At 33.4% G+C, this 11,833-nt stretch overlaps 1 protein-coding gene across 1 annotated transcript; it reads left to right on the top strand.

Annotated features, from left to right (window-relative positions):
- The first annotated feature begins 103 nt into the window (after window positions 1-103).
- pth3r (parathyroid hormone 3 receptor) lies at window positions 104-9,865 on the top strand. The gene is made up of 13 exons (XM_078788846.1): window positions 104-166; window positions 4,141-4,246; window positions 4,551-4,661; window positions 4,762-4,886; window positions 6,543-6,637; window positions 6,717-6,870; window positions 6,972-7,125; window positions 7,199-7,259; window positions 7,363-7,429; window positions 8,751-8,845; window positions 8,910-9,051; window positions 9,120-9,161; window positions 9,244-9,865. Exons 1-13 carry the CDS (start codon window positions 104-106, stop codon window positions 9,703-9,705), a joined length of 1,677 nt encoding a protein of 558 aa, XP_078644972.1. The 3' UTR covers window positions 9,706-9,865.
- The last annotated feature ends 1,968 nt before the right edge of the window (window positions 9,866-11,833 follow it).

Raw genomic sequence — 11,833 nt, 5'->3', positions numbered from 1 at the left:
ATTAGTGCCGACCCGTCTGTGACCTCTCACCTTCCAAAGGTATGGCCCAACTGCAGTTAGAGCGTAGGCTGCCGCGTTCCCCTCTCTTCATCTTGGCGGGTCGATGGTAAACGTCTACCTCGGGCAGACTTACAACCCGCTGTTCACTCAGCCTGAACGCCAGCAGGCAATAAAGAGTAAATGTAATTGTCACTCCAGTGCAACAGACTAATTGTTCTATTGACGCTTGCTGTCGCTCCCGTTATTGCCCTGCAAATGTTGAATTATCTTGTAATTATGCAAGGGGCTGTTTATGGTTTCATCTCCAACATCACACGTCTTAGAGATGGTACGGTTTGAGCTTTCTGGCAAAAATATGTCTCTGAAGTCAAATAAAACGTCATCACATTATGACTATGAAGAATTTTTCTTCTTATACAGTACAAAATGCTGAGGTTCTCATTGGGAGTGACCAGGATGGATAGGATCAGAAAGGAGTACATCGGAGGGACATTACATGTTAGCCGGAGGTAGCAGAGATGAGGATGCTGAGGTTCTCATTGGGAGTGACCAGGATGGATAGGATCAGGAACGAGTACATCAGAGCAACATTACATGTTAGCCGGAGGTAGCAAAGATGAGGATGCTGAGGTTCTCATTGGGAGTGACCAGGATGGATAGGATCAGGAACGAGTACATCAGAGCAACATTACATGTTAGCCGGAGGTAGCAGAGATGAGGATGCTGAGGTTCTCATTGGGAGTGACCAGGATGGATAGGATCAGGAACGAGTACATCAGAGCAACATTACATGTTAGCCGGAGGTAGCAAAGATGAGGATGCTGAGGTTCTCATTGGGAGTGACCAGGATGGATAGGATCAGGAACGAGTACATCAGAACAACATTACATGTTAGCTGGAGGTAGCAGAGATGAGGATGCTGAGGTTCTCATTGGGAGTGACCAGGATGGATAGGATCAGGAACGAGTACATCAGAGCAACATTACATTTCCATTACATCTTTGTAGTTTTGCTTAACTTTAGTTTGATTTTATTATACAGTAGATCACTTCTCATAATACTTTTTATTTGCTTGTAATACCACCATAAAAGTGATTACAAAGAAAAAGTGACGATAGCCATAAACTTATTACAACATTGAAAAGATTCTTGCTGCTAAGTAAAATGTAATTAATTCATAATTATATCCAGGAATATCTTAATTTTGTTTCTTCAAAAGCTGAGTAGTTTTGCTTAACTTTAGTTTGATTTTATTATACAGTGGATCACTTCTCGTAATACTCTTTATTTGATTGTAATACCACCATAAAAGTGATTACAAAGAAAAAGTGACGATAGCCATAAACTTATTACAACATCAAAAAGATTCTTTGAATAATTTTGCTTAACTTTAGTTTTATTATATCAATATTTATTGATATAAGATAAGATAAGATATGCCTTTATTCGTCCCTCAGTGAGGAAATTTGCATTGCACAGCAGCAAGAGTACAGAATCAGTTAAGCAGTACAAAATACACAATATAAAAAAATAAACAATATAAACAACCCAAGTATTTTACCCAGTTATATACAAATACAGTTTGCAGATAATATGAAAGTAGATCAAATACATGACCATATATAATAATTAATGTTTACTTTTAGTTTCAACAAACAACTTTCTGTCCTCATTTCATGACACATTTGTGAAGTGTTTTTCTTTATTTTAGTTTTATTTAATAATGCTTAATGTCTCTTTATACTGAAGACATGTTCTGTATGGTAATTGAATGAAATGATGAAATTCACTTTCTTAAAGGGGAAAAAAAAATTTTTTTACGATGAGAACAAACCTGGACGTCAACCTGTGTCACAGACTTTCGGAGGTCCCACTGTGTCCTTGGAACGTTTTTCCCAACGTCATTCCAGGAATCATTACATGAGACGCAGTAGTGATATTACCTTTCTCAATAAGCCTGTATTGACTTGGGCTGAGTGTTGGCTTTCTAAAACAATAACGATACCCGGTCAACATTCCAAGTGAAACCCAAATTCACCCACTGGCAGTTTATTTTAATGGACAATGCCAAGAACGCTTAATGAAAAGCGTTGGTTTTTTTTCGCTTTGCAGTTTTTCTTTAAATGTAACCAAGGCATAATATTGACATATTGATATTTAATGGTAATGTGTCTGTGTTGGCAATGTAAACATCAAAACTCATAACACATTAAAAAAATATGCGCCACTTTTTTATAACAAATCACAGCACCCAGTAGTTGTTATAAATCCCCCCCCCCCCCCCCCAAAAAAAAAAAAACAACCTCTCTCACTTTCACAATGACCGAAGCCCCGGTTGACTCAGCGCCACTTTTGCAGCTCGGTCGTGAAAACCCGCCCATAAAGACAAAGCCTGCACTTGTGTAGTGTCTGGGTGAGCTCTCCCTCCGCTTCATGCTGGACATGTGGAGGTCAAGACCCCCCCCCCCGAGCGGCCTCAGGGGGTGGGGAGCAACCGGGGGTGGCGGGGCATCTTCACATACCACATCTTCACTCAAATATTTCACAACACCTTGAGGCATCAAAATCCTCTGGAAGGAGTTCACAGATTTTCCTAGTTGGTCAAGCATTGACTATCGTGCACATACGAGACTTATATGAAGCTGATATGGAGCTTTTGGACTACAACTGTTCCTCACGTGAAGTAAACGAAAAACAATCAAACATGGATGACAAAAGGACTAAAAAAATACCTGTAAGACGTAGAATGCATTATACAGGAAATGTATCCTTTAACACACTACACGGTGGATGAGTGGTTAGCGTGCAGACCTCACAGCTAGGAGACCCGGGTTCAATTTCACCCTCTGCCATCTCTGTGTGGAGTTTGCATGTTCTCCCCGTGCATGCGTGGGTTTTTTTTCCGGGTACTCTGGTTTCCTCCCACATTCCAAAAACATGCTAGGTTAATTGGCGACTCCAAATTGTCCATAGGTATGAATGTGAGTGTGAATGGTTGTTTGTCTATATGTGCCCTGTGATTGGCTGGCTGGCCACCAGTCCAGGGTGTACCCCGCCTCTCGCCTGAAGAAGACAGCTGGGATAGGCTCCAGCACCCCCTGTTACCCTCATGAGGATAAGCGGTAGAAAATGAATGAATTAATGTAACATTTACAGGGCTTCTTGGCTGCATGGTGATCGAGTGGTTAGCACGCAGACCTCACAGATACTCACAGATACTCACTTATACTGTAAGAGTAAAAATAACATTAAAGCAACTTGGGGCATTTTAAACAGTATTTAAGGAATAATGCTAAGAAAGCAGGCTACCCTCATTATTTTATGGTTGTAAACACCAATAATCATATGAATGAGGTAGTGTCATAATTATCTGGTAAACATTGACCCAAAATATGTGACAAGAAATAAAATTAAAATAATAAAATAATAAAATAATAAAATAATAAAATAATAAAATAATAAAATAATAAAATAATAAAATTATAAAATAATAAAATTATAAAATTATAAAATTATAAAATTATAAAATTATAAAATTATAAAATTATAAAATTATACAATTATACAATTATAAAATTATACAATTATACAATTATACAATTATACAATTATAATAAAATAATAAATAATAATACAAATAAATGAAAACTTAAACTACATTAGGAAAGCAGGAAGTGAACAAATGTAACAGTTACTGATTGTAAAAGTACCAGATGGAGGGGTAGGATTTAATAAGCTTTGCTTCTTCCTACTCCTTTTGGACATGTGGAACTGTGAACTGATTATGTGATGCATTCAATTGTAATCTGATGCATGTTCAAATGAAATTAAACCATTACCATTACCATTACCATTACCATTACCATTACCATTACATTACCATTACCATTACCATTACCATTACCATTACCATTACCATTACATTACCATTATCATTACCATTACCATTACCATTACCATTACCATTACCATTACCATTACCATTACCATTACCATTGAAAATTGGAGAAAAAAAAGGAGAAATTCCCAAATTTTGGTCAACGGAAGAAAGGAATTAAATTCCAAGTTGAAGTTGATATTTGTATTTCTTATATTTTAGTTATCCACACAATCCCTCAGCCTACTTTTCCTACTTTCTAGGTGGATTCTGATGATGTCATCACTCGGGACGAACAGATCTACGTGCTGATTGGTGCACACGCCAATTGTGAAAAGAGCATCAAAGCACAAATGGCTCTTGTGCAAGGTTAGACGCTCATCCTTATTTTGATAAAAAAAACAGCAACAAATGCAGTCATTTCTTTTTCAGATAACCTTTGCCACATATAAAGTGATATATTTGTTTCATACTACAGGGTCAAGAAGTTCAAATGTGTAATCATGCAGCGGAGATTTATTATGCCTCTGATATGATGATACATATCACATCTTGATAATATTCTGCAGGCCAGCATTTGAATATAAATGCAGACAATAGCACCGTATTTCTCATTCACCTTGTGACGCAGATGCAAATGTGATAAATTGGGTTTTTTTTGTTGTTGTTGCAGAGGGTGAATGTATCCCTGAGTGGGATGGGATCATCTGCTGGCCGAGAAGCAAGTCTGGTCAGCTGGTGTCAGTTCTGTGTCCTGAGTACATTTATGACTTTAACCACAGAGGTAAAAAAGAGTCTCATCTCATATTGGTTGCTGATAGATAGAACAGATAGCCTCCCAATAGAATAGATAGCAACAAATAAGGTGTATGGATGTACTGTAGGTCGGGCCTACCGCCACTGTGATGCATCCGGTAAGTGGGAGCAGGTGTCCGTCATCAACCGTACGTGGGCCAACTACAGCGAGTGCACCGCCTATTTGTCGGCAAATTACAGAAACCAGGAAGAGGTATGTAATTTTATTATTATTATTATTATTATTATTATTATTATTATTATTATTATTATTATTATTATTATTATTATTATTATTATTATTATTATTATTATTATTATTATTATTATTATTATTATTATTATTATTATTATTATTTATTATACACAATTATTTAGCTCTGTATACATGCACACAATGTTGAAACTGTGGTGATCAGTCCCTAATCAATAATCATTTTAAATACAATTATTATTATTATTATTATTATTATTATTATTATTATTATTATTATTATTATTATTATTATTATTATTATTATTATTATTATTATTATTATTATTATTATTATTATTATTATTATTATTTAGTATTGTATTGTTATTGTTATTATTGTTATTGTAATTATTATTATTATTATAATTATTACTATTATTATTATATTATTTATTATACACAATTATTTAGCTCTGTATACATGCACACAATGTTGAAACTGTGGCGATCAGTCCCTAATCAATAATCATTTTAAATACAATTATTATTATTATTATTATTATTATTATTATTATTATTATTATTATTATTATTATTATTATTATTATTATTATTATTATTATTAGTATTAGTATTATTAGTATTATTAGTATTATTATTATACACAATTATTTAGTATTGTATTGTTATTGTTATTATTATATTTATTATACACAATTATTTAGTATTGTATTGTTATTATTGTTATTGTAATTATTATTATTATTATAATTATTATAATATTACTATATTATTATATTATTTATATATTATTTGTTATACACAATTATTTAGCTCTGTATACATGCACACAATGTTGAAACTGTGGTGATCAGTCACCAATAACCAATAATCATTTTAAATACACGTATTATTATTATTATTATTATTATTATTATTATTATTATTATTATTATTATTATTATTATTATTATTATTATTATTATTATTATTATTATTATTATTATTATTATTATTATTATCATTATCATTATCATTATCGTTATTATCATTATTATTACTATTATTATTATATTATTTATATTATTTATTATTATAATCATTTTAAATACACGTATTATTATTATCATCATTATTATCATTATTATCATTATTATTATTATTATTACTATTATTATTATATTATTTATATTATTTATTATACACAATTATTTAGCTCTGTATACGTACATGCATGTGTGAAACTGTGGTGATCAGTCCCTAATCAATAATCATTTTAAATACACTTGGCCAGCCAATCACAGGGCACATATAGACAAACAACCATTCACACTCACATTCATACCTATGGACAATTTGGAGTCGCTAATTAACCTAGCATGTTTTTGGAATGTGGGAGGAAACCGGAGTACCCGGAGAAAACCCACACATGCACAGGGAGAACATGCAAACTCCACACAGAGATGGCCGAGGGTGGGATTGAACTCGTGTCTCCTAGCTGTGAGGCCTGTGCGCTAACCACTTTGTCGCAATGTAGCCCTGTAGAAGAGTTGCTACTAAAAATGAATAAGTCTGACTGACAGATCACTTAGACACATACACAGTACACATATAGCATATATGTATATATGTATATATTTATGTGTGTGTGTGTGTGTGTGTGTGTGTGTTCAGAAGGTGTTTGAAAGGCTCCACCTCATGTACACGGTTGGCTACTCCATCTCTCTAGCATCCCTGCTGGTGGCTGTCTCCATCCTCTGCTACTTCAAGTAAGACATCATATAACGTTAGTATCGATATATATACGTAGTATATGTAGTATATGTAGTATATATTTCCTGTCTTCAGGCGTCTCCACTGCACCCGCAACTACATCCACGTCCACCTATTCACGTCCTTCATATGCAGAGCAGTCAGCATCTTTGTGAAGGACGCGGTCCTCTACTCAGTGACAGCCGATAGTGAAGCAGAACCCGAGTTTGCAGGACACAAGCAGCCTATGGTAGCATCAGTAGCATCAGCAGCATCAGCATCAGCATCAGCACCGCCATCACATATGTACGTATCACGTATGTATCATGTACGTGTGTATCGTGTGTCCAGGCCGGCTGCAAGGTAGCCGTCACACTCTTCCTCTACTTCCTGGCCACCAACCATTACTGGATCCTGGTGGAGGGCTTGTACCTACACAGCCTCATCTTCATGGCCTTTCTCTCGGATAAGAACTACCTGTGGGCCCTCACTGTCATTGGGTGGGGTAAGCATAAACAGTCACACACACAGGCGTAGTACTCCAGGTGACAGATGATCAGCATTGCTTTCACTTGAAGGGGTTCCGGCTTTATTTGTGTCCGTTTGGGTCAGTGTGCGCGCATCGCTGGCGGATACACAGTGAGTGAAAAACATGGCGGGTATTTTTTTTATATTTATATTTTTTATATATTTTTTTATATATTTTGAATACAAATGTAAACACCACTTTTTTTTTTCCAAGATGTTGGGACATCAGTGCTGGGAACCTGAAGTGGATTTATCAAGTTCCCATTCTGGCGGCTATTGTTGTAAGGACAATACAAAATACTAAATGTATATACTTTATTATCAATTTCTGAAAAGTGCTGGTAGAGAAAAATCTAAAGTTAAAATAATAAAATGTATTATGCTCTTTATGTAAAGTGCAAATAATAATGAGTGCATTTAATATTATTAAATGTTTATAGGTATTTTTCAATTGTCCATGTATAGTGTGTGGTGGCTGGGGGAAGTAAGTTGTTCATGAAAAATAGAGGAGAAACATATTTTTAAAATATTAATAATATTGTTGATAATTATAATATTGTAATAATAATACACACATACATTTAGAAAATAATTATGTGCTGCAAATTAATTTTTAGAAAAAAAATTTAGAAAAAAAATTATTATTAAATGTTTATAGGTATTTTTCAATTGTCCATGTATAGTGTGTGGTGGTTGAGGGAAGTAAGTTGTTCATGAAAAATAGAGGAAAAACATATTTTAAAAATAGTAATAATATTGTTGATAATTATCATATTGTAATAATAATACACACATAAATTTAGAAAATAATTATTTGTTGCAGATTAATTTAGAAAAATATCAAAATATAAAAAAATGAATATTATTAAATGTTTATAGGTATTTTTCAATTGTCCATGCATAGTGTGTGGTGGTTGAGGGAAGTAAGTTGTTCATGAAAAATAGAGGAAAAACATATTTTAAAAATAGTAATATATTGTTGATAATTATAATGTGGTAATAATAATACACACATGAATTTAGAAAATAATTATTTGTTGCAAATTAATTTTTAGAAAAAAAAATTTAGAAAAAAAATTGTTATTAAATGTTTATAGGTATTTTTCAATTGTCCATGTATAGAGTGTGGTGGTTGAGGGAAGTAAGCTGTTCATGAAAAATAGAGGGAAAACATATTTTAAAAATAGTAATAATATTGTTGATAATTATAACATTGTAATAATAATACACACATAAATTTAGAAAATAATTATTTTTTGCAAATTTAGAAAAATATCAAAATACAAAAAAAATATATTAAACAAGATACATTATTTTATTGCCTTGTGTGATTCCATTCTAATTAGTTTTAGTCACAACATTATTTCTATTATTTTTGTTGTTGTAGTTTGCACAATACTGAGAGCCAGGTTTTTTTTAATTATTCCGATATTAGATACTAATATTATAATACTAAGATTTTGTGATCAAAACATTACGTTACATGCTTCCAAGTGTGACATTTATTATGGAAAGTATTGGATTGTGTGTACCTAATGAAGTGGCCAGTGAAGCTATATTAACATTGATTTATCGCTTGAGTATACGTTTCTTCTCGTGCAGGTGAATTTCCTCCTCTTTGTCAACATTATACGCGTTCTCGCCTCCAAACTGTGGGAAACCAACACTGGCAAACTGGATCCTCGGCAGCAATACAGGTAACCAATCGGACTTTATGAAAATCCATGGAAAAAAACACTAATAGTCACCTTTATTCTACAGGAAGCTCCTCAAGTCAACGCTGGTGCTCATGCCCTTATTTGGAGTCCATTACATGGTCTTCATGGCTCTTCCTTACACTGAAGTGTCTGGGCTGCTGTGGCAGGTGCAGATGCACTACGAGATGTTTTTCAATTCATCACAGGTTTGACACTAAAATGTGTTATTTTGCTCCCAAATTTTGGATGCTTATTCTCACTTCTATGATTCCAGGGCTTCTTTGTGGCTTTTATCTACTGTTTCTGCAACGGCGAGGTAATGCTGTGATGATTCCGTGACAACATCAATGCTAATTTAAAAGAGAATTATTATTATTATTTTCTGTTATTTTTTTAAGGTGCAAGCGGAGGTAAAGAAGGCGTGGCTAAGAAGAAGCTTAGCATTGGACCTGAAACAAAAAGCCAGGATAACGAGCAGTAATGGCGGAGGGAGCTGTTATTACGGCGGCATGATGTCTCACACCACCACCCACAGCGTCTGCATGTCCGCCGCACATCCCAGAGCGTTTGCCGTCAACGGCGGTGCCGGCGCGGTGTCCAGACTACCGCGCCACGCCCCCCTCTACGCACAGAGTAGTCTGCCCGGATACACGCTCAGCTATTGTGAGACATCGGGTCTCCAGCAGGAGATGGCAGCAAGGGGGCAAGGAGGGCACGAATCTGGAGGGGTCTTTGCAAGGCATGCAAGAGGTGGTAAAAAACACGAGGAGAATAAAAGCTGCGGCGTTCCAACAGAGATTCCAGCAGAAGGTGATGCCGACAGCACCTTTTCCGTTAAAGAGCTGGAGACCGCCCTGTAAGAATGTTGCCGTGAACTTTTGGAGGTCAAGCATCAATCTTGTGTTTTGGTAATCTTCATCATAATAAGAAAGTAGATACAACACAAGAGACTTTGAAAATAAAAAATAGGAAAAAAAAAACTGAAAAAAATTTAGAAAAAAAAAATAACAAGAAAAAAATTATTAAAATAAAACAAAAATAGATAAAAAGCCACTGCAATAGTTGTACAGGATGTCTTGGGTCAATTGTAGATTTTATAATATGTATTTAAAAGCAAAAAAATTCAAATTCAAATGCAACTCAAGAGGTCCAATACAAGAACTTTAAAATATGCGTAATATTCAAATAAAAAACATAAAAAATACAAAATAAATAAAAATAAATTCAAATGCAACTCAAAGGTTTATCACAGTTTCAAACTAAATATGTTATCAAAAAGAAAAGAAAAAAATCAAATCGGAAAATATTTTAAAACAAAAAGAGGTCCAATACAAGAACTTAAAAATATGCATAATTTTCTAATAAACAAACATAAAAATACAAAATAAATAAAAATAAATTCCCCCAAAATAGGAAGATATTTACAAAATATATCAAATTCAAAAATAAATACGTTATAAATTTAAAATGGAACAAAAAACAAGAAAAAAACAAAATAAACTAAACTAAATATGTTACAAAAAAAAGAGAAGAAAAAATAAAATCAGAAAACATTTTAAAACAAAAAGAGGTCCAATACAAGAACTTAAAAATATGCATAATTTTCTAATAAACAAACATAAAAATACAAAATAAATAAAAATAAATTCCCCCAAAATAGGAAGATATTTACAAAATATATCAAATTCAAAAATAAATACGTTATAAATTTAAAATGGAACAAAAAACAAGAAAAAAACAAAATTAACTAAACTAAATATGTTATAAAAAAGACAAGAAAAAATAAAATCAGAAAACATTTTGAAACAAAAAAGAGGTCCAATATAATAACTTAAAAATATATATAATATTCCAATAAAAAAAACATAAAAGTACAAAATAAATGAAAATAAATTCTCCCAAAATAGGAAGACATTTATAAAATATATCAAATTCAGAAACTGCATAAGTTATTAATTAAAAATGGAACAAAGACACAAGAAAAAAAACAAAATAAAAAATGAATATCCAAGAGGACAGCCAATTAAATTTTTATACAATTTCATCTGCAGATAGATATTAAAATAAATTTTCCTTATACCTTTTATCTTCTTCCATAGCATCAATCCAATATGAAATTGAAGATGAAGTAATATACCTAACCAATACAACTAGGAATGAAAATACATCCGATATCATATTAAAAAAATGCATTTTTAAGCACATCCGCGTGTGGATTTTGTAATATTGCTACGTGCTTGTATTATATTATAAAAGCAATGTAAATTGCTGCTATGTTGACTTTTAAAACAGATTTTAATATCCCAAGTTACATATTTTGTACTATGGTTCTACTTGTCAAGTTCTGTGGGTCGATCACAGCTTTTGTTTTGACTCAATGGAGACCAAAGGTTATTTTCCGGTATAAAATCTGCTGTAACTTATTTAATATTTGGGGTAGAGAAGTGAAAGATGTATCATATTAATGTTCAAGTCATGTTTTTATCAGTTTGTATAACATTGTTGTTAGCAGTAGTGCAAATTATGGCCTACATTTCCATCCATCATTTGATGTGACCATACTCAGCAGACACAAACAAGGACCTTTAATTGCGGACAATTCCTCGTTAAATTATTGTCATACCAAGCTCACGATCCAAAATGTGATTATTCCTCACAGCCGGCTGTGGTCAGACAGGTCTAGACGGGTTGGGTGCTTGCTTGACTGCTAACCTCGTCTCTGTTCATTCATCAGTCCTGACAGGCCTTAAGCTGCTGCTGCAAAAGCCAGACATGGCCGCCTTCCTCTGAGACTTTATCATCTCACAGCACCGTCATGAATTTCACACACTGCAGGAAAGGGACTCAGACCTGCAGAATTGGCACTCACACTTGTGTGTGTTCTATTTGGATGCGCTGGCCACAACATTAGGAACATGCAATAATCATATTCATATTTCTGACCGTGTTATCGTGATTGTGGTTTGCTTTACACTGCATCATAATAAC

The sequence above is a fragment of the Doryrhamphus excisus genome, unplaced genomic scaffold (assembly GCF_037039965.1).
Source record: "Doryrhamphus excisus strain RoL-2023G ecotype Guam unplaced genomic scaffold, RoL_Dexc_Guam_v1.1 HiC_scaffold_24, whole genome shotgun sequence".
In the NCBI taxonomy this organism is placed as follows: Eukaryota; Metazoa; Chordata; class Actinopteri; order Syngnathiformes; family Syngnathidae; genus Doryrhamphus; species Doryrhamphus excisus.
The sequence above is the reverse complement of the archived record's forward strand: the minus strand, read 5'-3'. Positions and strand labels throughout refer to the sequence as shown.

Excerpts from the sequence above, each read along its gene's own strand:
- pth3r (XM_078788846.1), top strand. The coding sequence starts at position 104 with ATGGTAAACGTCTACCTCGGGCAGACTTACAACCCGCTGTTCACTCAG. Across the intron at positions 6,638-6,716 it reads TCCATCCTCTGCTACTTCAA|GCGTCTCCACTGCACCCGCA; the intron begins GTAAGACATCAT and ends TCCTGTCTTCAG. Across the intron at positions 7,430-8,750 it reads CCATTCTGGCGGCTATTGTT|GTGAATTTCCTCCTCTTTGT; the intron begins GTAAGGACAATA and ends CTTCTCGTGCAG.